At 39.4% G+C, this 25936-nt stretch overlaps 3 protein-coding genes across 4 annotated transcripts in view; 1 reads left to right on the forward strand and 2 right to left on the reverse strand.

Moving 5' to 3' along the window:
- LOC145491193 (zinc phosphodiesterase ELAC protein 2-like) lies at positions 1-12702 on the forward strand. Its single transcript, XM_081470343.1, has 14 exons — positions 1-537; positions 1253-1572; positions 3232-3488; positions 3696-3922; positions 4909-5053; positions 6199-6719; positions 8112-8250; positions 8729-8764; positions 9401-9510; positions 10016-10094; positions 10656-10776; positions 11111-11189; positions 11534-11678; positions 12462-12702. Exons 1-14 carry the CDS (start codon positions 368-370, stop codon positions 12555-12557), a joined length of 2445 nt encoding a protein of 814 aa, XP_081326469.1. The 5' UTR covers positions 1-367; the 3' UTR covers positions 12558-12702.
- A 20-nt stretch (positions 12703-12722) lies between these two features.
- LOC145491192 (uncharacterized) lies at positions 12723-19448 on the reverse strand. Of its 2 annotated transcripts, XM_081470341.1 has the most exons (5): positions 19225-19448; positions 16074-18449; positions 15387-15594; positions 14619-14952; positions 12723-14061 (listed from the first exon to the last, which is right to left on the reverse strand). In XM_081470341.1, the coding sequence occupies exons 2-5, from the start codon at positions 18419-18421 to the stop codon at positions 13712-13714; spliced, it is 3240 nt and encodes a 1079-aa protein (XP_081326467.1). In that variant the 5' UTR covers positions 18422-18449; positions 19225-19448; the 3' UTR covers positions 12723-13711. The 2 variants fall into 2 exon arrangements, with proteins under 2 accessions (XP_081326467.1, XP_081326468.1); XM_081470342.1 differs by lacking the exon at positions 19225-19448 and having other exon boundaries at positions 16074-18665.
- Positions 19449-19849: 401 nt separating this feature from the next.
- Positions 19850-25936, reverse strand: part of LOC145490797 (uncharacterized) — a 30123-nt gene continuing 24036 nt past the window's right edge. The window contains exon 13 of the mRNA XM_081469893.1: positions 19850-25163. Within this exon, the coding sequence (XP_081326019.1) occupies positions 23881-25163 (1283 nt within the window). The 3' untranslated portion in view covers positions 19850-23880. The remainder of the gene's footprint in view (positions 25164-25936) is intronic.

The following is a 25936-nucleotide window of genomic DNA, read 5'->3' on the forward strand; positions in this document are numbered from 1 at the left end:
CAGTAAACGGAAAAAATCTTGAGAAGTGTGCACGTGGTAGTGGTCCACCTCAGGCCCAGCTCAACTTCTGTATGTTTAGTTGATAAATTCCTGTCTTTATGGTTCACATATCAATCTTCTCATGCATAACGTGAGTTTGTTCCACCTCCAAAGGACATTAAAGTTAGTCTAATATGGATGAAAATAATCCGCCTTCCTCCGCCATGTTAAAACCGAGGAGAAACTGGAAACTATGTCAGCAGTCGTTTGAGGCTAGGGTATCTCCTCTATGTATGATTCAATTTGGCTTCCACAAATTATTAAATCCAACATGGCAGCCACATTCACGAAGTAAAATCTTTACACGTTCTTTCCCTCTACACCGCGAATGAGAGTACTATCTAGACTGAACAGGATTCAACGTCAAAGGAGATGTAAACTTATGGCTGTCTCACTGAGTACTAGTGCTAAAGCATCCGCTAAAGTTTTTCTTCAAATACTTGGAACAGAAACTCGGGACACAACTCCATCGTTGTTTCTTTTTGCTGATTCCCAGAGGTGTGTCGATTTAAACATGGCTTGACTTACATTTAATATGTTTGATCTCTGTTTTTTCTTAAGCTGTCCTGCTTGTAGGTCGAGGTGCCTCTAAGAGGTATTCCATCCCCCCCCCCCCCCCCCTTGTTCCATGTATCTATGTAGGGCAACGTCTGGCTTTTAGCATCAGTCATGTGCCTAGCTGCCTGGCCTATGAATGCAAGCAAGGCTGGAGGTGACCTTGTTTTGATACAGACCTCACTGCTTTTGTTGTGTAAATCAAGTTTTTCTTATGTTAACTAGTTGGCATTTAAATGAGAAAAGCAGAGAGGTTTGTATCAAAGCAAGATCACCTCCAGCCTTGCTTGCATTCCTAGGCCAGGTAATTAAGCACATAACTATAACATGACCTATTGTTTTCAAAGGATCCGACAAAATTTTGAACCTCTCGAATGCAAACTTCAAACTGTGCCAACAACGAAAAACCTACGCTGTCAGAATCTGCCTTAACTTTTTGAACTACAGAATTGATCAGCAATATCATGACTTACCAGACTGCGTAATATTGATGCACTGGTGTCATTAGAAGAAAAATGATGAGATTTTGATTTTTAGTGGGAAATTAAAAAAATTCTTACTTACATGTATATTGTTATTTGGAGTGACTCACCAGTGGTTGTTACTGAATGCTACTGATTGTCACTAAAATATAACGTTTTTAATTTTTCATCACCAGATATCTTTTCAACTGTGGAGAGGGGACTCAGAGACTATTTAACCAACACAAACTTAGACTCACAAGAGTAAATAACATTTTCTTCACAAGAATATGTTGGGAATACATTGGAGGATTGCCAGGACTGGCAATGACACTGAGGGACAATGGAAAATCAGATGTTGGCCTGCTTGGAGCCAGCAACTTACCTCAATTTATCCATGCCACAAGGTTCTTTCTTTTCCATGAAAGGTTGAAGTTTGATTGCACTGGATTCACAGGAAGAGAAGGAGAGAAATATGAGGATGAGAATTTGACAATATGGCCAGCTCTTTTAAATGGTTAGTGCTGTTTTATCTGCTTGTTCTTCACATTACTATGTAGTTTCTCATGAAGTAAGACTGGAGTCTAAAGGTGTCAGAAAAGGAGGGGAAGGTCGAGGCAGGGAGGGATGTAAAAGAAGAGAAGTATGGAATAATAATAGTTAATAATAATGATAGTGATAATGATAATGATAATGATAATGATAATGATAATGATAATGATAATGATAATGATAATGATGATGATGATGATGATGATGATAATGATAATAATAATAATATTTAAAGATGATTTCCAGTCCGTATTACACACTCTCAAGAGTTTGTTTGTGTTTTTTGTTTTGTTTCGTGTAAGATGTCACAAAATGTAAACATTTTGCAACTACCTACATGAAATAAATTCAAAGTTTCGAAACAACTGCCATTACGGATGCGAAGCAGTCAAAGCTTTAAGCTTCGTTCTTTCTCATATCACTTGATGAAACAGCTTCACAGCAGTAAAAATCAGTGAAGCTGTTGGAAACAAGAATTTGAAAGGCCTCAAAGATAAGGTATGTGGTTCGTAACAAATAACATTGATTTGCATTCCATCAAGTGAGATTTAAAATGTTTATAAACATTAGGGTGGTGAGACTGCGCAGTACAGACTGGAAATCATCTTTAACTAAGGAACCCAACTTGACAAGGCAGTTTTCATTATGGAACAAGTGGGAGAAGAGAAGAGTTTTTTAGGCTACTGTTTTATAGTTTTGGATTTTTTAGTTCAGATTGAGGAAAAATATTATTTTAATTATCTATTTTCCTTATCTGCTTCCACTGGAAAAAGAATTCTGAGTTCTCCTGAAAGAAGAACTCACTCAGAAATGTCCATCTCACTTCCTTGTCAAGCTCATCCTCAAAGGAAACAAATCCGGCAAAAATTAATTGCAACTTTTTGCCCTCACATTGACCATAACAGTGTTTGGATATCTGATCTTAATTAAAACAAATTGTTGTGATTCTATTTCTCTGTTCTCCCCTTAGTTTTAGTTTATATCTAGAAGGTATATCAAACACTCAAGAGAGTGTTTGACTGCATTCCCAAACACGTCAAAGTTTGTCAAAAATACTCCACTGCATGCAATAATGTCAACTCTCTTCTTGGTGTTTGATATACTATTTCAAAAACTATCAATGGGTCTCCCAAAAATTTTTTTGAATTTCACAAGTCTCACAGTCTTGTTTTTTAGAGGTTATGTGCATCTCACAGTCTTGTTTTTTGTCACAAAGCTGCTTCAGAGTCTTGATTTTTTTTGCATGACTGAGAAAGTCTAAAAGTCCTCAGTCTTTTGTTTGTTTTAATAACTGATGCCTGGACGTCTTAGAATCTGAATATCTCACACTCACATTTAAAGTGCTTTAAAATAAAGCACTTTGAAGTCTGATACTCATAATGAAAAACGCTAGTCTCCCTTTCTCGCAAAGTCTTGCATTTACCATTTACCACTCCTAATACTGGGGTGGATCTAACAGGGGTTCAGGCCTCAGAATGCTGCAAATCCCATTTCTGAGGACCTCAATTTAAAAAATTTTCCCCAGGATCCCTATAGAGGACTGCCTTTGGCGGTCCATATCTCGCCGCCCCTTCTCTAAAATCCTGTGTCTGTCCCACATAAATATCTATTATATTGTATCTAGAAAGCCATGCAGACGAGAGGGTGAAATCAACAGATGACTCCACCACCACCTCCTCAAGTGATGAGAGTGAACAGCCATCAATCAAGAAATGGAAGCAAGACTCTAAGTCATCTTCATCTATTTGCTACATCTGTCAACTTGCTTCTCTACCAGGGAGGTTTTTCCCCCAGAAAGCTAAAGAGCTAGGTGTCCCTAAAGGACCTTTGTTTGCTGATTTACAATTAGGGAAAGCTGTTACATTAGAAGATGGACGGCAGGTCAGTTTGAAGGTTCTCAACAATTTTTGCAATGTTTCATAGTTGAATTAAAGTTCTGACTGTTAATGAAAGTTTCAGTAACACTCTTTGACCAACACTCTTACTAGCCTCTACAAAACCTGATTCAACATTCTCAAACAGTGGTCACACTTGATTTTTTGTCACTACAATTTTACTCTTTTCTGAGTTGATGAACTTGTTTTTCAGATAACACCTGAGCAGGTAACAGGACCTTGTCAGCCTGGTCCAGTTTTCATAATCATCGATTGTCCAACACTGGCATTCATTCCGTCGCTTGTGTCTAATAAGCAGCTACGCCAGCACTGGGAAGGCCAGTACTGGGAGGAGGGGCCAAATAGAACACCTGTGGTTATGGTGCATCTGACCCCCATGAGAGTGTTTCAGAGTAAAGAGTATGAAGAGTGGAGGAAAAGGTGATAGATCAATAATTTTGTTTACTAGTATTGCAATTATCTAGTACAAGAGTCCCTAAAGATTGGCTAACACACTCTGCAAATGATCTGCAAGGATCAGCTAACAGAACTGCACATGTAGTGCAGTGAAGTACAAGAGGCCTGCAAATCCCTTAAGGGCTGCCTCACAGGTCACGTACAATCAAAGGAGAAACCGCTGACTGCATTGGCTCGAGTCTAACTTTGCCTGAATTATATTTAGCCACATTGAAATATTTATTTTCTTAATCAATTACATGTAGTGCCATTAATGTATAGCATCATTACGTTCGTCAGATTTTACTAGTTATCTAGCCCATAAGTTACTGAGGAACCTTTAGTGACTTGAAAACTCTCTGAAATCAAACAGTTTTGAGTATAAGTGATCAAGAATTAAGTAAAAATTCGCTTTGTTGTGAAATCAGTTACTTGTTATTTGTAAAAAGGAAACTGTAGTTCCCTTCTTAGTAAATTATTTCCCCATAAATTAGTTTTTGATATGTCATTTGGTAAGCCACCCTAGATTAGCATTCATGTAATAATATGACTGTATAAAAATGTGTTAATGGTTAGATAGATAGATAGATAGATAGATAACCTTTATTTTAAAACGATGAGTATGGTTATGGTTACTGATAACAACAGCCTAAACTGTCAAGTATAAATTCAAATTAAATTTTGCAGTTGTGTTTCAATTTTTGATGAGATTGTGCAATTTATGTTAGACAGTGATATTTGAAAGTCTCTCAAAATTGCATGAGCCTTTATAGGCAAGTGTAATTCGAAAGATACAGTTACACTCTAATTCATATGATTACTCATTCATTTTATGACTAAGAAAATTACAAACACGGATGAGTTAATTTGCACTGCAATGGAAATTGAAAAAAAGCTGCAATAAATTGGTCTGCTCGTGGCCAATCATAATGGAGTGATTTTCTCAATCATGTTGTAACTTCTGTTACTAGGTTTGGAAAAAATGTGTCTCATGTGTTAATAAACAAAGATGTGTGTGCCACACCTGTGGTGTTTCACTCACAAGCAGCTGTTCAGTGTAAACTGCATTCCATTGAATCAGAGATTTTCCCCTTGCTGGAAGCAACTGATATTCCTGTAAGTATCTTTTAGGGTATGATAACTGGTTTCAGGGGTCAGGGATAATCAAGAAGGTAAAGTCTGCATGTGAGCCAAGTGGCCCATCAGGCCAGAGCTTATCCCGGTTTCTGTAGCATGAAGCGACTAGGAGTATTTCTACTCCCCCCTGGATGGGATGCTAGTCCATCGCAGGGTTACCAGCATTAAGTTCGCTGGTACCCATTTATACACCTGGGTGGAGAGAGGCACTGTGAGAGAAAAGCGTCTTACCCAAGAACATAATGCAATGTCCCCGGCCAGGGCTCGAACCCGGGCCACTCGATCCGGAGACTAGCGCACTAACCACGAGGCCACCGCACCTCCCTATAATCAAGAAGAGTAACTGTATATACCTGTTAACTTCTTCTGAAGGCATATTGAACATTTTCCAGTCCCAATCCTGGGGTATGTTTCATCAAACATGACACTGTTACCAGACTTTTCCTTGAAAATCAAAGAATTGGGGGAATTGGGCCATCATTTAAAGAGACCTTTCTTTTCTGCCATTGGTTTGAGTTTGCATATTTTTTGTAAGTGTGTAAGTTAAGGTTGCAAATAAATCTTTAAGCCAGGCACGAAATTTTGGTCTGGAGGGATGAGATTGAAGTTTTCAGCCCGCAGGTGTGAGACTCGTACCTAAGGCATGAGAGTTGACAGGTACAGAACTCTACTTCAGACCTTATCATGGCATAAGTGTACTTTGAATATTTTCTATTAGGGGGAGAGTTAACTTCCATTCATAGCCTGAAGCAGGGGTCAATATGTATTGAGTGTACCACCAAATTTTATTCCCAAAACTAAAATTTTAAGGAAATGTTTAGAGTTGATAACTATGTTAACTGGCTCTTAATGATGCACAGTACTTGTGAGACAAAATTTTTGTGCTCAGTTGGCCTAACATACCATGGTTGGCCATCAATTGTGATGTAAAAAAGTCTTTGTTGGTCGCATGAATGAGTCAGATATGGGTATTGTTGACATACTGACATCACTGGTCAGCCAGCAAACCTGTAGATGAACTTGAAAAAATCATCAAGGTCATTCTGACTTTCTGTAATCAGCATTTTAAATATCATGTCTTGCTTTTCAAGATAAATTAATAAATAAATAATATTTCATTTCAGGAAGTTGCCAAAGATGAATTACCAAAGAACTGCTTTCCTGGAGAAAACTTACTCAAGTTTCATCTGCGACCAGTCAAACAACAAGGATTTGATAGGTCTGAAACTCTGCAAAAGGTAGATTTTGACTCACTTGTTGAAGAAACTCAAACCATGTTGGCCAGTAAATTAAAGAAATCAGTTGCAACAGACCTTGTGGAAAAAGGTCATGATAGAAGAGAATTTGCATCATCAGCCGCCTCAGTCAGATCACTGTCGACTAGCAGCGCTGCTGGATCAACTGACTTAATCAGAAGCCCAAAAAGAAATTTATTCAGTAAATTTCAAAATCCAGTCAAAGAAATCTTAGATGCAGTTGGAGTACCTATCCTAACTTCTGAAGAAACTGGTTATTCTCTGAAAGAAATAATTCGAGTGAAAAGTCGTCAAGTCACAAATAAGGACTATGAGGTTGTTTTTCTTGGAACCGGAGCATCAATTCCATCAAAGTACAGGAATGTTAGCTCAACTTTAATTAACATGAGGTAAGTAGACAAGCGGGGATCCATCTTCAAGGGACAGACACATTTATAGTTACCATCAAACCTCCCCACAACAACCACCTTGGGGACAAAGGAAAGTGACCTTTGTAGAGAGGTAACCATTGTGGAGAGAAGGGGCATAATATGACACCTGTTCCTTTATGGGGGTACAACATTGTTATTTTTAAAAAGTGTTTATTGCAGCCCATAAATGCGTAACCCAATCAAAATAATTATAGCAGAGCTCCTGCGTGCGAGCGGAGCCCCATACCTTAGAAAATTTGGTAACCCAACTATTTAAAAAGTTTGGGTTGTTGCGTGATTTTGCCTACATTTGTCCATTCATTTGCCAATACCTTGAAAAATAAGAGAGTAGCACCATTACGATAGCTATATCTTTAATTTTGGGTTTCCATGTTATGGTTAATTGACAGCTGTTGAAAACAAGCTATTTGCTGACCAGTATCACATGAGCATATTGTGGGCTCAGGTTTAGAGCTCATAGAGGTTGTGTGTTTTTTTTAAGTAGACCGCTGACCAGGGACTGGACTTTTTTTTTTTTGTTGGATTGCGGGTTCACCCAGGTTATTACATTGAAGAGAAGGAGAGAGTACGTGCAAAGGCAAAATTTTGGTGCAGATTTACCCCTGGCTTGTTTTTGACTTTTCTTCCGACGTATTCCTTGCATAATCATCTCCAGACAGCAGTTTGTGAAAATTTAAGTGGAAAAAATAGTGAAACCACACGCTGAACAATTACATGCTCACAATTGATCATTTTTGAGTTTCCGATCCAAGAAAAACAAATCCTCTTTTTTCTTTGTGGTTAGTTATTGCAATCAGGAGCTCTGCTTTTGGGCTTGGTTAAATCTACATATTATCAATACACATGTAGGGCAGAAACCAAATAGAATCAGAGACCGACAATAAATGTGAGGATCAAGTTTCATGATCTTTAACGATATAAAATGGGGTTTTGAATACACCATGCGTCAGTCATTGATTAACTGCCAAACATTTTTCACTACAAAATAATGTCAAATATGAATGCAAAAGGCAGTATTTCTCATCTTAAGCCCTTCCACCTACTCCAGTTCCCTGATTCTGAGCAAAAGACAGATTGCAAGCAGATGTCACAAACAGCAGAAGAGTGCAGTCTGCCATCTAAAGGGCTGATGCTATTTAAGCTTTTACTGAAAGAAACTGCGAGGTCAGAAAGTTACAGCAAACACATTGTACACTCAGGAAGCAGAACTTCATGCTGAATGGAAAGACAAATTTAAATATCATGTAAATTCATGCATTTGTGCACTTGTTTGGGGTTTTAGCCTGACAATTTAATTAGTAAATGAAGGATAACTTAGATTGATGATTGCTTGTTTGGTTTCATGTGCAGTGAGGAAGGTTCAATACTCTTAGACTGTGGTGAAGGAACATATGGTCAGCTCTTTCGGCATTATGGCAGATATGTGGACCGTGTGCTGTTACGTCTTAAATGTGTTTTTATATCACACATACATGCAGATCATCATTTGGTATGAATTAATGTGATGTAAATGTAATTTTCCCAAACTTCAGTTGGCTACCTTGAGGTTGTATGAAATACCTGCTGATTCTCGAATACTGATGAAGAAAGTATTCCACTTTCTCAAGCTGAATAGGCTGATACAACTTGCACATTCTGCCACCTTTATGAGTGTTGTTAGAATAGTTTATCAAGTTTCACTGGGTTTACTATAATTTATTTCTGAAATTCACTTTGATTGAACAAAACATCAAATTAATCGTTAATTATTACGTCAGCAAGACGTAGCAGTGATAAAGTAGGATGGTCAACACTGCGAAAGATTGAGATGGACCACAAACAACAGACTTGAAAAATTTAGGCCAAGTTTTCATAATGTACTATTCCTGACATAATTATTAGGAGCTCCTTTAGGTTTTCACTTGTGAGGATCTAATGTGGCAATAATAAGAACTTTTTTCATTGATATATTGCTTCCTCTGTTTTAGGGTCTCATTCGTATTCTGCTGAAAAGAGTCACCATGGTAAGTGTTGTCAGTCATGAATATACATTGCAAATGTTCAGTATAAACTTCACTTTTAAATTCATCATAATTGACTGGGAGCAGGCCAATTTATCGTTAATTTTTAATTTGCACTGCAGTGCAAACAGATTAATGGACGCACATTCATAACTTTCTCAGTCATAGAATGGTTTCTATTAATGTCGTAAAACCAAAACCAAAGAGAATTTTCAAATGTCAGTCATAATGTAAATCCTTCATTGCACTGAACTTTCGTATGATTACCTATAGATACTTATTAATTCTTGTTAATAATATCGTAGCTTCCTGGTACATCCAGACATTGAATCTCTAAATCAGTCTAAATGTTTCTATAGCTAAGTATTTTCAGATAAATTTGTGACAAATTTTCTGGTTTTGCTGATCAGATGTTTTAGTTATTAATAAATTTTTCTTTTAATTCAGTAAAATTGAAGTTGTTAAAAGTGAGGTTGTATAAAATTGCTGTCAAAGTTTTCCAGTTTCTGTATAAGCATGCTGTTTAAAGGCTTGAGTCATTTGCCCCTCGGAGGACCATAGGATAACTCTTTGTTTGGTAAGGGTGACCCTACCAGGATTGCATTTAGAGCAGCAAATTATTTTAACATTCAATTTTAGGAGAATGCCGAGAGTGAGATTCCTGGTGACCCTCTGTTAATCATTGGTCCTGACAAGATAGGGAAATGGCTGCAGGAGTACAACAGCTGGTGTGAGGACATAGATTACCGGTGAGTTTCACGGGAATTTTAAGTCTTGAAAGTCTGACATAACCTTGTGCCTCATGTGGTCACTGGTAAGGACAATGAGGGACTCACTGATGTTACCAGTTGGAGCTGACCAGGTATAGAAAAATATGTCAGTATCTTGACCTTGCATAATTTACTGATTGCCTCTAAACTAATTAATAGCCATTATATTACTGGAAATAGGGATTGGGGGAGGCTACGAGGGCCTTAACTTTGCTCTTCTCATGCCTTTTACTCCTGGGCACACGCTTATAATTTTTTAGTGGTTCGTACAATGTACCTCTTGGTGCTATATGCAAAATATCATGCAATATGCGAACTTTTCACTATTCCTTCCGGTTACCACGACAGTACTAGTGGGAATCGTATTTCACACCCTCTCTTCCCAAGTTCTCGTTTCCTCTTATCCTTCCTCCACAAATTTGTCTCAGATGATTTTAATTCAGGTAATAATATGTTTTATTGGCAATCAAATGATTGTTGACAGGTTTGTGGACAGTAAGGAGTTAAACGTGCACAGAGATGAAGATTACTTCAATGTAAATACCCACCTAGATGCAAAAGAGGTACATGTAAAATTTACCCTTAGGCAAATATTACCAACTACATGTACATGGCTCGCTCACATCATAAATATTTTTCTTGCAACATTGTGTGCTTTGCAATTATTATAAACCTTAGGGAAGTAAATTAGGGCATAAGTGAGGGTAGTTAACAAACTACTTAATACTCAACATAGATTTGCCAGATTTCGCTCTGCTCATAAAATAATTATACATATAGTTTATCTTTATGAAAATTTGTATTACAATGCATTTACAAGTGAATGTTGTCAGTTGAGGGAAAGGGTGACCAAACATTGTTGCTAAGGAGAAGCATCTCCGACCCTCTATAGTCCCTCAGAGGTCCTCTATGGGACTCTGACATTAAGAGTGTCGACACTGATTACTAGATTACTGATTATTTTGTTGATGTGGGTGCTACTGATGCTAATCATGACAGCAGTGATGACGACAACAGCATTTAGACTGATGGTGTTATTGAGATGATCAGGGTAAACTGTCTTACAGATTAATAACTGTTATTGCAAGTAAATTGTTTTTGAAACAGTACTTTGTCAATGTTAGGTTTTAACAGTTCCTGTAGATCACTGCCCTGAGGCCTATGGCTTGGTACTGAAACACCAGCGAGGCTGGAAGATTGTATACTCTGGTGATACACGCCCATGCGCAGCACTGATTGAGGCTGGTAAGGCACTATACTGGAAAACAGTCAAAGCTGCTGGTAACAAGGTTATGATTTTTTGTGCTAAACTGAACCATCAATTTTGTCAGGTTTCTTTGGTGGTTTTGAATAGCTAACATTTTCACTGGCCGATACATTAATCTGGTTCAACCAATAATGAAAACCAGTTAGCAACAGCTAGCATTAGATTCTAAGTCCGGATGATAACAAAAGCTGCAAGATTTCTTAAGTCACAGAGATTATTAGGATGTAGAGGTGGTGAAAATACTGGTGTTTGACTGGGACTGAGTTATAGTCAGTACGCACTTACGTAAATCCTTTTCAATTTTTATTTCAGGAAAAGATGCTGACCTTCTTATTCATGAAGCCACTCTTGAAGATGAATTGAAAGCTGAAGCTGTTGCAAAAAAGCACAGGTTTGAACTTAAATAATTCACAAAGCAAGAGAAAAGTCAGTACTACTGAAAATATTAAAGGTGGCACGCATCCTTATATAGATTTAGAAATATTAAGATATTAATGAACAAATTGAATTTAAAAAATGTAATTATCAAATAAGGTATTCAATACTGAAATAAACAAATTGTAAAAAAATGTCACAACCCAGTATGGAATTTCCCTCAGGAAATTTTTGTTTAGTTTAGCAAAAACCCTTCACTCTGGACCTAACTCTAATTAGGAAGGGTATCCTTTTCTTCAATTAGTTTTGATTCTCTCAACTTGTCATAAATTTTTGTTTTTATTTTCTTATTTATTTCAGTACAACTACAGAGGCAATTGAGAGTGGTGTGAAAATGGATGCAAAGTTTATTATGTTAAATCATTTCAGTCAACGCTATCCCAAAATTCCTGTGTTCAGTGAGCAGTTTACTAAGTACACAGGGATTGCATTTGATCACATGAAGGTAAAACTCAACAGGGTGCAGGGAAAACCAGTTTTTGGTATTATCTATGATAATGATGCACTTGCCTGTATGTTCTTCTCACTAATCTCCCCTTTCCTAGGAAACTTCTTATTACATTATAGACATGTAGAATGATTAATTGATTTTGAAAATTATTACTGGCAACAATCTTACCTCTTACATTGCTGCTGTGATTTGAATGTCCTTTTAAGCATCTAACCTTCCTTCCTTCCATCCTTCCTTCATTTCTTCCTTCACTTGCCCATTGGGTAAGCAAGGGACAGGAGCCACCAGTCTGGCTGCTGGGCTATTGGACACAACTGCATTTGCACACTGTATTAGAGGCTAGTTTTGAAGATCTAGAGCTGGCTCATAGCTCTTGATGCTCAAATAACTCTCGTCTCTGAAGGAGCACACCCCCATCCCACTCTGCCCCTCACCACTTTTGCAGCTGGTTACTCCCAAGCATTCCTGTCAGGCAACCCCAATAATTCTGTCTGCAGTACCATTAATGCTCCTGAATGGAGAGGCACTATAATGATGGAGAGTATATTATGCAATATGTCTCGCCCAAAAGCACAACACAATAACCATAGCCTCCATCTCGCTCCATAAACACGTAAAATCAACTTGGCCAAATCCTGACAACTCTTCTTATGCTTGGTCCATAACCATATTTGCTCCATTATGGTGAGGCACTAATTGCTCAGTATATGTTTGCCTTGTATAATTTCCTCTTTTAGAATTTCTTTATGGTTTGACTATTTTTTGTTCATCTTCCAGATTCATTCAAGTAATTTTTCAAAGGTTCCTCAACTTCTGGGGCCGCTGAAGACTGTCTTTGCAGAGGAGCTTGAAGAAATGAGCAAACCCAAGTGACACTGCTTTATGAATCAACACATCTTGAGTACTGACATTTGACAAACATGACATCTCATTTTTTATTGCTACTAATTATTGTTTATAAATTATTATTTATATTACTACTCCAATGAAAAATAAAGTTGTGTTGCACTGCTTCTTATCACAATCAAAATATTTTTATTTAACCTACAAAATGACATATCAACATGACAAGCAAACTATAGCTTTGTTTTTTATCCTTACAATATACATCACAAAATTAATGGTTTCAATCGTCTCACAAAACAAGCCCAAGTTGGTTTAATTACTGGCAAGTGACTTTTTACATTTTGAATAAAAACTAACATACAAAAAAAATTACAATGAAAATAAAAATCTATGGTAATTGTCTATACATCTGTACATCATCCTGGTGCAATACTACTCTGACTTGCAGAAGAGTTTTGCAGAGACCAGCTCACAGGACAAAACATAAAAAGAAACAAAGTTGCTAAAGATAATAATCTGAACTGCATGTAAGTGTTGAGACTAACTCAACATGGTTGGAAAAAAAGTTTACCATGTTTAAAAAAGTTGCTGATGCCTTTTTTAAAATAAAATATGTTTTCAAAAATACATCTATCTATCTGTTAAGAATACTTTTACTTAAGTACATGAACTCGTGTCGGCTTTCTTGTGAGTAAGATGACATTCTATGATGCAAAGTGTGGTAGAGCAGACAACAATAACCTGATTGCATCTGTAACTTGGGCAGAAATTGCTACCAGAGAAAAAAATAAATAAAAATTTTCACTGATAAATGAAGGCATTTATTAGAAATGAGCTTTCATTGCTTGATGCATGTTCAAAGTTTCAGAAAGACAAGTTCTCTTTAACTTCTGCCTGTTCACTTCAGGTTTACCATGTGCAGCTCTACTGTGATGGTTACTAGTCAGGTGAGCATAAATAATCGATCTGAACTGGCTGATGACTATGTCCTTTTACATTTTACCAAACAGTGTTATTTCAAGAAATGACACTGACTTGGCCACTTGCAAATTCGATTTAAGGAAAGTCATTACAAGAGCAAGAATCTACTTGTCTTTTCTGCGTAATACCAGGACCTCAATACACTACACAACACTGTAAGCATTATCACAATAAACAGTTTTCATCATGTAGGGCTGGCATCAACCCATCTCAACAGCTAGACAGTATTGCCTTGCCACGTAACCAAGCCCAACTTTGCATAGTGCAGATGATAGATTATTCAGACTGCATCGACCTGGATAAAGATCACGCCATGCTATGAGAACCTGGTATGTCTTCTCCTGCAAGCCATCCTGTCTCATGCTACAGTCATGCTCTATTTCCTGGATTTTGCTGTCACCAACACCCAACACTCGACCAAGCTGTTTCCATTTCCCATTTCCAATATTTTGTGCAAGTTCCTGAAACTTTTCTTCCCAGTTGACTGGCTCTTGAAGTCGACGTTTGCGAGCATTCTTCTTAACACAGGGGCACATTCTGGGTTCCATTTCTGTTGGAATGACAACACGTTGCAATCAGTTCAACAGGGTGGCTCTTGCCAGAAACATGCACAAGGGATGAAGAAATTTTAACTGAAAACCTTCCTGCACAGGAATAGGAGGTGCAGTGGCCTAATAGTTAATGTGCTGAACTATACATCACGTGGTTCAGGTTTAAGCCCTAACCATGCTCATTGTATTGTGTTGTTGGGCAAGAAACAGTGTCTCTCCACCAAGGTGTATTATAAATGGGTACGGCAAATTTAATGCTGGCGGTAACAAATATGTGATATTGATGGACTAGCATCCCATCCACGGAGAGTATAAATACATGTACTCCAACAGTGTAAGATTACTTGGCTTGATGCAGACCTTTACAGGAAGTTTAACAATCTGATGGGCCCTTGCTCACTTATGCACGACCTTTTACATGCAAATAAACCCAAACCATGGAAGCACACGTCATGTCATGCAGAGAAAGAATTGATATATCTTGGTTCTCGCTCTTAAAGATCTAAGAGCTTGTTTACTTGGGCTAGTTGTTGCCACACCTGTTACAAACTCTCACCCGATTTATCCTCATCCATCCTTGTTGATCCACTTCTGCTCAGCATTTGCTGTCTTGTCATGTTCCCTGGGGTTCCAGTTTTGTACAGAGCAGTGATAAACTGATGTGGCATTCCTCCACGGCGTTTGTAGTCTGCAATAACTGCTGCTATGGGATTGTCATTGCAGTTGAAGTTGCCAATCTCTCTCGGAGTATATCCAAGATTTTCTGCCACTTCATGCCACACCTCATCACCCATGTCTTTCTCAGCCTTGATGCTCAACAGAGCTGTGAGTTCTTTGGTAAGCTGCACTTCCCAGTCCATAGATGCATCAACAGCATCACCATCACGAGGCTGTGGTTAAGGATTACGGGGCAAGTTAGTTACCTTGACGACAAACATTAAATGTTATCTGGAACATTGAAGTGGCCCTAAGAGGGGTCATGAGGTGTGGAATATTTTCAGTTCCACCAATTTTTTTACCAGTATTTTTCTTTTTATCAATCATTAATTAGCACCAGGCATGGAAATTAGCACTCGCTTTAATTTTTGCGCATGTATTAATTATTGTACATTTTGTGGTGCATTTCTTAAGTGGCCTGCCCAGATTGTGGGTATTACCTATCAAAATGAAGTTTCCATTTCCGTCTACATTTTAAAATGCTCCAGGTAACTTTTTTATGTCAGCAGATATTTCCCAATATCCTGGAGAACCTGGAATTTAATCTTAAGCAAATTTAAGAAGTACATGTATGTAATGCACTTTAAAATATTTTTATGGGACAAACCTTATTTAAGAGAAATGACAGAATTGGCTGGCTTCCTCCATACTGAGAAGGTTGCTCCACAAAAACACTTCCAAAGTTCCCACAAGGAGCTTCATCCAAAAACTGACATCCAAACTGAATCACAAATGGGCGACCTGTGAAATTCTCTACAGCGGCAAGTTCCTTCACCCCAATTGAAGTGTCAGCTTTGAAATGATTTGACTCCAACCTGAAAATAGAGGAAAAGATTGAAAAAACATGGGGAATCTTTAAAAGTAAGAATCTTTAAAAGCTGGAAACTTTAAAAGTGGGAACCTTTAGTGACTCGTTGGCAATAAGTAATGATTCATGCAACCTCATGTAGCAATGCATCAAAATTGCAAGACTTCAGTGTAGTAGCTCAGTCAGCAACTTGCTCTGTGTAACAGGATACCCTGGTTAAAGTCTTACTAATAATGATAATAAAATATTGTCATTGAAAACATCCTTAACATATGTCCATAATATTCATTTGATTTTAAAATAATTTCCAAGGCTTAAAAAGGTTAAAAATTAAAAGACATTGAATGTTTTAACACTAGGTCATCGTCAGGGTAAGTGATGACCCTGATGATGACCTCGTGTCGAAAATGTTCAGCATTTTTTACTTTTTAACTTTTTTTAGCCTTGTAAATAGAAATTATCTTTAGCATAATTAGACAGTTTTACCTGATCTGCAACTTTCCTGTTCGTAGCATCTTTGGTGCAATGCATTTACCAACAAGAATAGGGAAGTTGCCAATGCCTTCCAGAGGCTTGCCAAATCTGTAGCACACTATGCAGATGCCAAATCTTGAGCCACACTCGCTCACCTCTGACATCAACGCTTGGAAAGAGACATTAAACTGAAACACTGGAATGATGCTGGAAGCACCAAGCTTTGCTTCCCACAGAATAGAATCAATGATGTTCCACAACACTCTGAAGAAAGAAAAATGTTCCACAGAAAAGTACACAGAGCACAGGTTGTCGTTGTCATTATCAATGTGCATAAACTTAGGCTGGAACTGCTGCCACTCCAGATCTTCATCTTCCATAGTCGAACTACACCAGAATGTGAGTTGCCTGTCTCCATACCTCTCCTGGATTTCTTTACCATCTGGTAATGGAAGACGCACTGTCACAAAGTCAGTAGAATGAGGATTGAAGGTGCAACCATGAGGTCCCAACTGGACAACTGGCGTAGCAAGACCAAATGCTTCAGGGTCTGAATGATCAACATCATAAGGCTCATCTGCATAGAGAACCTTGACAGACGCTTCAATATCATGAAGCAGTGAAGTCTCTGGAAAAAGAACTTCCACTCCTGGAACTTCAGGGACGTAAAGACATCCACCCACCCCAGCTCTTATGGTCTTACGAGCTTCAGGGTATCCTTTGGTCACAACAATAGCAAAGAGACTGAAATGGTAGGCTCTAATTTCCACATGGGAAGTGAAGATGTTGTAGTCTTCTGGGTTCAGTCTTTCCCATCTTGTCCTCTGCCCCATGCCTGTGTTACTGCACAAACAAGTAACACAGTCATTTCTTCCAACTTTAACATCATAGGGTAAACTTATGATGGCTGGATCATCTGTGTAAAACTTTGCCCCATGTGGTGCCATCTCTATCACCTCACTTGCCAGCACTTGCCGATTACTTAGTTTAGGATAGAATGACACGTTCTCAATGACTTCGAGAGTAAACTCTGACTGCACATGACCAGAAAGGTTTTCCTCTGGAATGATGACACAGATGTCTCCAAGAGTTATGTGTCTGCATCGATCAGTGACTGACTCCAAGTCAGAGTCGTTTCCATAGCAATCATTGTCAGAGATGTCACTCAAACATGAGCTGTCACTGTCACTGGACAGATTCTTCTGCCTTGGAACTCCACACATGTTGTTGTTCATAGCATCATCTATCAATGACTGATAACTCAAAAATGAATCTCTCCTTTCCAGAGGAAAGTGCTCTCTAATTCCAACACTCTCTGTGAACGATGAACAAGTTCCATACTCACTGGTAGTCATGCGCCTACCTCGTCTTCCTCTAAGGTTCTCTAAATCAAGGCTAAAATCCAATCTTCTTCTTGGAAAAAGAAAAGGTTCTGGTTGATGCTGGTTCTTCATTTGACGAAGACATTCAATGTGTAGTTTTCTAAGCCTTTGCCTCTGAAGAATCTTATTTGTCTGTTCTTGTATAAGGTGCAGTCCACTTTGGTGTGATTCTTCTAAACCCGAAACTACATGCTTATGTTGTGCCAAATATTCACCTGGTGAAGTTTCTACAGGCAAAGACTCCGCATTCAGGAAGTTTTTAGATGGTGTCAACGGTGAACAAGGAGACCTCTGTTCACATGAATTTTGAGGATCAGTTTGAGATGACAAGCCTAAGTCATGATCACACTTTTGTCCGTCAAGAAGTTTTGAACGCAACTGAACTTTGTACAAACTTTTTCTCGTAGGAGATAACAGCATGATATTTGTGTTAGAGCCCTCATTATCAACTGCTTTAGAGGCTGGTAATCTAAAATACTTGCGAATTTCATCTAGTCCTTGAAGGTAGACATCTCTGGGAATGTTTTCAATAAGATTGTGAATGAGGTACAAGTGGCGAAGATGTGGTAAGAGAAAGACCCAGAGGGGTACAATCTCCACCAAGTTCCCTGAAAAATTAAGCCATTCAAGTTTACAAAGTTTGGAAATACAAAACGGAACTTCTTGGAAACTGTTATGCACTAGATCAAGTTTCTTCAAGTTTGGCAAAGCCCCAAGTTCTTTTGGAAAATCTTTGAGGTCATTGTGGCCAACGTAAAGCTCCTCCAAATAAGCCAAGTGGCAAATACAACCCGGCAGTGACTGAAGGCCATTACAGCTCAGATCTAAAACTCTCAAGTTATGCACAAGAGGCTTGCAAAATACTTCTCGAGGTACACTTGTGATGTTCAGACCACGGAGATCTAAGAAGCTCTGGCATGATTTGGTAGCTCTTTGCAAGATCTTTTCCTTTTCCTTGAGCCCAGAAGGACTTTGCATTTTCCCTACATGGCGGGAAAGATTTCAGCTGCAAACAAAAATATAGTGACAGTAGATAGATCCTTCAGTTGGAGCAACCGATGTAATAACGTTGCCAATCAAAGTTTTGACTAACTGATTTTTGACATTTGCTTTATCAAACAGAAAAATATCAAAGTGTAAAAATTAATACCAAATTAAAATTAAGGAATGGATTTTGGATACAGAAACAAATACTAAGTAATGACCGATTTACGTGATGGCCATGTGTGCTAACATTAAATCGAATCAATTTGATCGATCAAGCGTGGGATATTTGCCGCGTTACACAGAAGACTAGTAGACAAGTACAATTTTTAAAGTTCTCTTCGATCGATAAGGATAGAACTGAACGTAAAACAGAGAGTTAGAACATTTATAGGTTAAAATATCACGATAAAAGAAGAAGTAGAATTTACGATACTGCGGGGATTTCAACGGAACTTCAAGCTCGAGTGACTTGTTTATTTGTTTTGGCGAAAGATAAGCTTTGCTAATTGAGGAGCTACAAACTTTCAACTCCACTACAAGTGAAACAGTTATACTTATGCTTCGGTACAAGGAACTACTGCTTAAGTAATCATCCGCTATTTGCAAAATAACAAAAACAAATTGAGTAAAATGGGAGTGATAATTAGCTAAATGGGCTTCAGTTTATAAAAGAGTGCTGTCAATGTACGCTTAGTGCTTTGAGCTTCATATTAAAATTTTGACTTGAATTTTCCCAACACTGTCGATCTTCTATCGCTCAGTGGTTTGTCCACTACATTAAAAATAATTCATACCTGGATTTTTCATGTTCAAACTTAAAGAAAATGGTGTCGCGTTACAAACAACATCCACACTTCGGGCCACACGATCCACACTTCTCGTCTCGCAGTCTTTTGACTTTTTGGCGTGCCAAGCCTGGGCACGCGCAAAACCGAACAATGGGTCAATGTTGTTATGGAAACGGACTATTGTTTGTAGTGAGGTGCGTCCACGTGTTTTATTTCCATTGAATTGAGGAATGGCTGCTGTTTCCAGTAAATTCTAAAATTGGTTACAAGTAAATTGACAATGAAAATAAAAGATGTACAGCTCGATTGCCGGTCAACTCGTTTTTGAGGACACCATTTGGTGTGCGACAGCGAGAGTCCGCAAAAGCGGGGTGTGATAAAAATGACTCGATTTTTGGTTTTAATGATGAGATGTACACTGCTATACCATTTCAATATCGCCAGTTTCTTTACTTTGACACAATAATATTAGTTTGGGACCACATGACATGAAGTGTCCAAAATTCTATAATAACGGTAGTCCCTCATTGAGGCAGCTTTCTCTAATACATCTCATTGTAGTTTCGCCCCGGTGGATGCAGCTTCCGTCGGGAGGACGGGGTGTTTGACGGGGTGTCTGCGAGGGGAGAGTTGACTGTACGTCCATTAAGCTCCTGTTACCAATTCCAGAAAATTATAAAATTGCTTTAATTCACAATGCAAATAAAACTGTACAATTTTGAAATTCGCTCAAAGTCAAGAATTTCTCTAACAACAGAAATTCCTTAAACTCACGAAACTCCATTGAACCAAGACGTCTCTGACATTTATTGGGCTGCCCTACCGTTCGACTTGCCACAAGTCGACCTCATGTGTTTCAGTGTAGAATAGCTAAAAGCTAGCTAAACGAGCGAAGCGAGCTCCGATGTTTCAGGCCGCGATGCGCCCGTGCGATTGCCTGCGTTGCAGCCGGACGTGTCACAAAATCCCCAGTATAGGTCTGTTTGGACTGTCTGTGACGCAGGCTACCGTGCGAAGGTCGCGAAGCGGCCAAGCGAGGAACGAGGTCATGAATGCACAAGACGAAGGACTTTTCTGAAAGTATACCCTACCGTTAGATTAAACAAAATGGCTCCACCTACCTTGCGAAACAGAGATTCCCTTCTCGTTCTGCTCGGTGAGAAACGTGGGGGAACCTCTAAGATTCCCTCTCGTCTCTCACCGAGCAGAAATACAAGGGAATCTCTGTCTCGCAGGGTAGGCTCCACCATAACTAAAGTAAGTTTGTTAACACGCGGGTTGGGCCGATTGACCTTAAGTTGCAACACGGAGAGAGAAATGAACTGAAATTGATGGCTCTGTAAATTCCGGCCGGGTTACTTAATTAACAGCAACCCGAGTTATGTTTCTGTGGATTTCTCACGGCAGTTGTAAGCCAGAGCCTAAGTTACAACATCTGGCCAATTACAACCAAAAGACTGTTCCTATCAGAATTCGACGGAAAAAATTCGCGCTGAGCGCGGGAGATTTAAACGCGCGCAAGGCAAATACAGCTAGACACGATTGGCCAAGACTGGTTTTCCCTGGCGACGCAGTCGGAGTCGTAAAAGAGCTTTCGACCTAGTGAAACCGAAAATCGGATTCGTAAGCGGATTCATAAGCTCGACGGAATTGGAGTCGGAAGAATCAGAATGTTTCCATTTCTTCCGATTCCGTTCACGACTCCCTCGCTTATGACCCAGTGAAAACTAGATTGTCGGAGTCGGAAACAGAAACCAAAAAAACAATCACAAGGCCTGAAACCGATCATTGTGATTGGTTTATTCCTTCGTGTCTGCTTTGACTCCGACAATGTAGTTTTCACTAGATCGTAAGCGATGAAATCATAGGCGGAATGGGTGTTCTGATTCTGACTCCGTCGTTTTCATTTTCACCACATCGTATCGCCGTCGCTAGTGAAAACAGCCTTTAAAAAACACGTCTGCTCTGATTGGTAAGAAAATGATAAGCAGCTGGATGCTCAATAAATGAAAGAGCAAAGGAGGAGTTAATTGAAAACTGCTCTGAAGAAGAACTGACTTCAGGATGTTTGCTCAAAGCTCAAGTTTAATCAACTCAAGAAATGATCCGTGATTGGTCGAATAAAAAGTTCTCTTTATGGCATCTCAATATATATAGCAATTTGAATTTCTCCTGCAACAAGATGTTAGCCATCGCTTGTCACCTTCTCTTCCTAACAGCTTATCAGCCATTCCCAGTTAAGGGGGTACTCCCATGTTAGAGGGTGGGGTGGTATGCTTGTCACAAAATTTCAATTCACGTCTTATATAGGGTTAGCTTTTTTAACCGCGTCCTGAAGGGTCCATTCCAAACCAGACAAAAAAAAACTTTTTGTGAACCCTATCGATCGAAAACCGTTAACACAGTTTGAAGGCGTTTGATATTTCTTCGCATGCAACCCTAAAACATGCTAAAAGATGTTTTGTTTGATAACATTGGCGTTCAGTTTCGGTTTCTGTGAACATCTCATGTGATACCAAATACTCGTTTACATCACAAAAAGAGGCGACGAGCATCCTAACTCCTTTAACACGAGAGCCCTCCTCCTCCCGCGCTCCCATTATTTGTCTAAAATAGCCCTACAAAAATCACTTCGTCGAGTTTTTTTTAAAGAAATACAATGACGTAGGTGAGGCTTTACCTTCTCCTAACACAATTTAAATCTATGACACTGTCAACAATCTAACCTGCACTGCGTAAAATAGCTAATCTTAAGTTTTCTAATACGAGTATTTCAGATAAAACACCATTACTCAATTATGTATAAATAATAACACAATTGATCATATATTGGACATTATATTATTATATACAGTAATAAGCTTTTTTTTTTATAATCAAGATTACGTTCTCGTTCACTTATGTTATGAAATGGTTAATGTAGGTAACTAGCCAGGTTGTCAATGAAATAATGTAGATGAATTTTAACTCCAATAGATTTACTCAGAACACGATAATTAATAACGACTCTCCCCTGACAGAAGCGGCCATGCGCGGCCAAATATTGATGGTTTGCAGCCAATCTCAAGAGATAGAAAAACGACAAAGTCGCCGCCATGTTGGATGGCGGCGATGACGTCAAACAAAAACCAAGAATATCGCTCAGGGAGAGGAGGGAATGGGAGCGAGCGATCTGGGGTGGCAGGGTGAAATATCTAAAAACACAACGGCGTAGAACACAGCACAGCACAAAACAATAGGGAGCTTAAGCAACGACGACGACGACGACGTCGAGGACGACGCCTAGTAGAAAACGAATTTATATTTTACCAGCAAAATTCGCGATTGTCTAGATCTGTTCGGTAGGCCAATGGCTCTAAAAACGTGCTCAGGCAAAATATGCAATGACAGCGTTCAATTCCAAATGGAAATGCGAAAAAATAGCCGTCGTCGTCCACGTTCAGTAGACGACGCAGAACTTGGTCATTTCACGTTGTTGTTTTCCAGAGGACGGCAAAGAAATGTACCAAGAATTTTAACCACGTGCACAGCCATTGTTTTGCCCATTAAACCTTTTGTTTAGTGACGTTCTCGTTCGTCGTGGTTTGCTTAGGCTCCCTAATACAACGCACAACACGTGCTGATGGCATAGGTGGCTCACTAACGAAATGTTCAAACTTACAAAACTAAATGGCTGGCTCTTAGAGAGATGAAATATACTCAATATTTGCCTATTAAGATATCCATTAATCAGTTTAATACAGCACATCAAAATAATTTGTTCTGTTGGTTAGTCTTACACTGGCCAGAAAACGAGAAAGACATTTGTTTTTTTATCGAAGTAACGTCAGGATAGCGGTCTAACTTCACACATTTTCTGGACACTACAGCATGTCAAGCCCTAAATGTTCGACCACCTCTCTGTCAGCCACATGAAAGCTGCATGTAACATACCTCTCATTATTTGGCGCCATAAAATCTCTAAAGTGAATTCCGCAGAACTGTCCTCAGAAAAAAAAACTGTTAGAACATAACTCTGAGTGGTGGTTTTTGAGCGAGTGGCTTCCATCTTTCCCCAACGACAATAATCTACCGACCTGTTTACCGTCCACCTATAGCCTTCATCGACTCACCCGCATTCTTAATCTACCGACAAACAACCCAAAGACTACCGACATTTAACCGACAAACGACCGACATTTTACCGACTACATATCAGCTTGTAACGAAAGACTAACCACAGACGAACTTCCCAGACATTCCACGCAGACTCACCACGTTCTACAAACAAACTTCCGCCAGTAAACGGAGAAATATCGACGAACTTCCGACAAATAATTGGCTTAAGGTATCCAATACCTTTAGCAAAATATTCGAGCCACAGATGGAAAATCGGAGCTGTTCGCTAAGTTTAACCGAAGCCTCGCTGTGTTCTGTTTCACACTTATAGCACCAAGCAGCTTTTGCAATATATTTCTACCGTCGGTACACTTTCAACCTTGAACAGCTCCTTTTACCTTACAACACACACTTACATGTAGCTCTGGTTTAAACTGGAGCAGTTGTTAGCAGATGAAGCATTAGAGGCCATTACTGGGTTTTCTAACATCTTAGAGGGATAATTGACGGGTCTCCAATCACCTCTGTCTTCATGCGAACAACCACTACAGTGTAAACTTCTATTCATGAGGTGAGCATCATTTTCAGCAAGCTGTTTCCACCTGTTGGATCCACGCTTTTGCCATTTGCGGGTGTATTCTGAAAGTTTTGCTTTTGAACATTTTGACCCATGGGCTGATTCAAGTGAATGCCGTTCGGAGGAGGAAACACATTCCCTGTATGCACGGAGTCCATGATGTTGCCGTTTTGGAACTTTGCAGGATTCCTATAAGGAGCCATATGCTCCACACACAAGCTTGGCGTAAGGTCATCCACACTTAACACGTCTTCAATCGGAGGAATGTCCACGTCCGGAGTCAACTGACCGTTGTCGGGTGATGAAAACCACAGAGTCGTGTCTTGCCTTGGTACTCCTGGGACACCTGCGTTCACTTTAAAATCGTGAACAAGGTGACTTGTAGAAGCGCAATCAGCTACCTTTGAGAAACCACCCGTTCTTTCCGCGGGACTGAATCCATTTTGGCCAGTATGGTACTGCTGCTTAAAAGGATAACGAAGGCTTCCATCTTGGAAGGGGAAGGCAGGAATGAAATCCGAACCATTTTGCATTGGTTTGTTAAAGCTGTCGATACTTACTGGTAGTTCAGGAATGTCCTGCCTCCCTACACCGTTTGTAAAGGAGTTTGAAGGATTCAGGTGACCGTTCATATTGGTTGGAAATGGATACATAAGGTTATCTGTATCAGGTTGTTCAGGTCTACCAAATTGGGGAAGATTTGCGTGGCCTTCTGACATCACCGGAACGCGACAATCATTCGCGTGAAAGGATGACTGCATCCCATTTTGCGGCGGATAAAGGCCTGAACCTCTGTCATCTTGCTGAAAGTTTATTTCTGTCAGGACTGGCGATGTTTCTACGGGATAATTCGACCATAGCGGAGGAATATCATGAAGGCTTCCTCCGTTTATCCTAACGGTGTTGTCAGATTGGTGAACATTGGATGGAGGGTTAGGATCTCCGCACATCAGGAACTGCTTGATGAGGTTAATTTGTTCACATGCGGACGGATTCGGTTTAGATTCAATGCGAGTAGCATCGCCACTCCTTCGTTCGGTCTTAAAGCCGTAAATCGATCCATCCTGTGCTATGTTCGGCTTCTCCTCCACCGGTGACCGGTTTAAGTGAGGCGAACTAAACATGCACGACTCCGACGAGCCTGCTGTGAGGCTAAAAGATGGCAATACAGGACCACCACTGTCCACTGCCGTGCTTGGACTAGTGAATTCGATGATCTCAATGTCCTTCGAATCTTCTAACAAGTCTTCCTCAGGCATGACAGCCAACCCTGCAGTTGCAGAAGCATCACATAAAATCAGTTAACACTGTAACGAGTATGCTTACATGAAGTGCTAGTCTAGGGGGTCACGTGACAGAGCTCGTCTGGCCGGCCATGTACCTGTTAACTCGACAAAATACCAATGTTTCCACCTATCCATTACATACTACTAAAATGTACCGTATTGGCATTGAATAGTTAACTGCTAATTTGAATTGGAATCAGTAAACACACACATCGTCGTTGGCTTGATAGCTCAGTTGGTAGAGCACTGCACCGATATCGCAGAGGTCATGGGTTCAAGCTTGAATGTTGTTTTCACGCTTTAATTTCACAACTACTTAAAGTGCACCTAACCCCCAAAATTTTTTTTCGCTAAAACGAATCTACTTGTTATTTGAAATAGTTCTGCGAAAAAATTTTTGGATTCCGTTAAATCCTCGATTTTCTGTGCCCCGACGAAATCTCGAAAATAGCTCCAAAACACCGCCATTTTGTTTCACGACCGAGTTTGAGGAGAATGGGTCTAGCGGCTCTTGTGACGTCTACCCAGGAAGGTTGGATATCTCACGTCCTCTCATTTCGTTCAGGATGGTGCAATACACATTCGAAAAGTGCGCAGAAACGCCTTCCAGAGGTGCTATCGGCTGTTGCAGCAATATTCCAGATTTAAAGAAAGATATACTGTACAATTAACTGACGATGATCGGCTAATGATGCAACAAAGACGTAAACGATGGTTGATTTTGTCGAACCGAAACAAGCGAACTGAATCTGTGAGA

This window comes from Orbicella franksi, chromosome 6 (assembly GCF_964199315.1).
Source record: "Orbicella franksi chromosome 6, jaOrbFran1.1, whole genome shotgun sequence".
In the NCBI taxonomy this organism is placed as follows: domain Eukaryota; kingdom Metazoa; phylum Cnidaria; class Anthozoa; order Scleractinia; family Merulinidae; genus Orbicella; species Orbicella franksi.

What these genes read in the sequence shown, in the direction of transcription:
- LOC145491193 (XM_081470343.1), top strand. Translation starts at nt 368, where the DNA reads ATGAGAGTACTATCTAGACTGAACAGGATTCAACGTCAAAGGAGATGT. An exon ending in CATTAGAAGATGGACGGCAG is followed by an intron (nt 3,489 to 3,695) that starts GTCAGTTTGAAG and finishes CTTGTTTTTCAG; the next exon opens with ATAACACCTGAGCAGGTAAC. An exon ending in TATGAAGAGTGGAGGAAAAG is followed by an intron (nt 3,923 to 4,908) that starts GTGATAGATCAA and finishes TTCTGTTACTAG; the next exon opens with GTTTGGAAAAAATGTGTCTC.
- LOC145491192 (XM_081470341.1), bottom strand. Translation starts at nt 18,421, where the DNA reads ATGCAAAGTCCTTCTGGGCTCAAGGAAAAGGAAAAGATCTTGCAAAGA. An exon ending in ACAGGAAAGTTGCAGATCAG is followed by an intron (nt 15,595 to 16,073) that starts GTAAAACTGTCT and finishes CTCTATTTTCAG; the next exon opens with GTTGGAGTCAAATCATTTCA. An exon ending in GATGGATGAGGATAAATCGG is followed by an intron (nt 14,062 to 14,618) that starts GTGAGAGTTTGT and finishes TCATTCCAACAG; the next exon opens with AAATGGAACCCAGAATGTGC.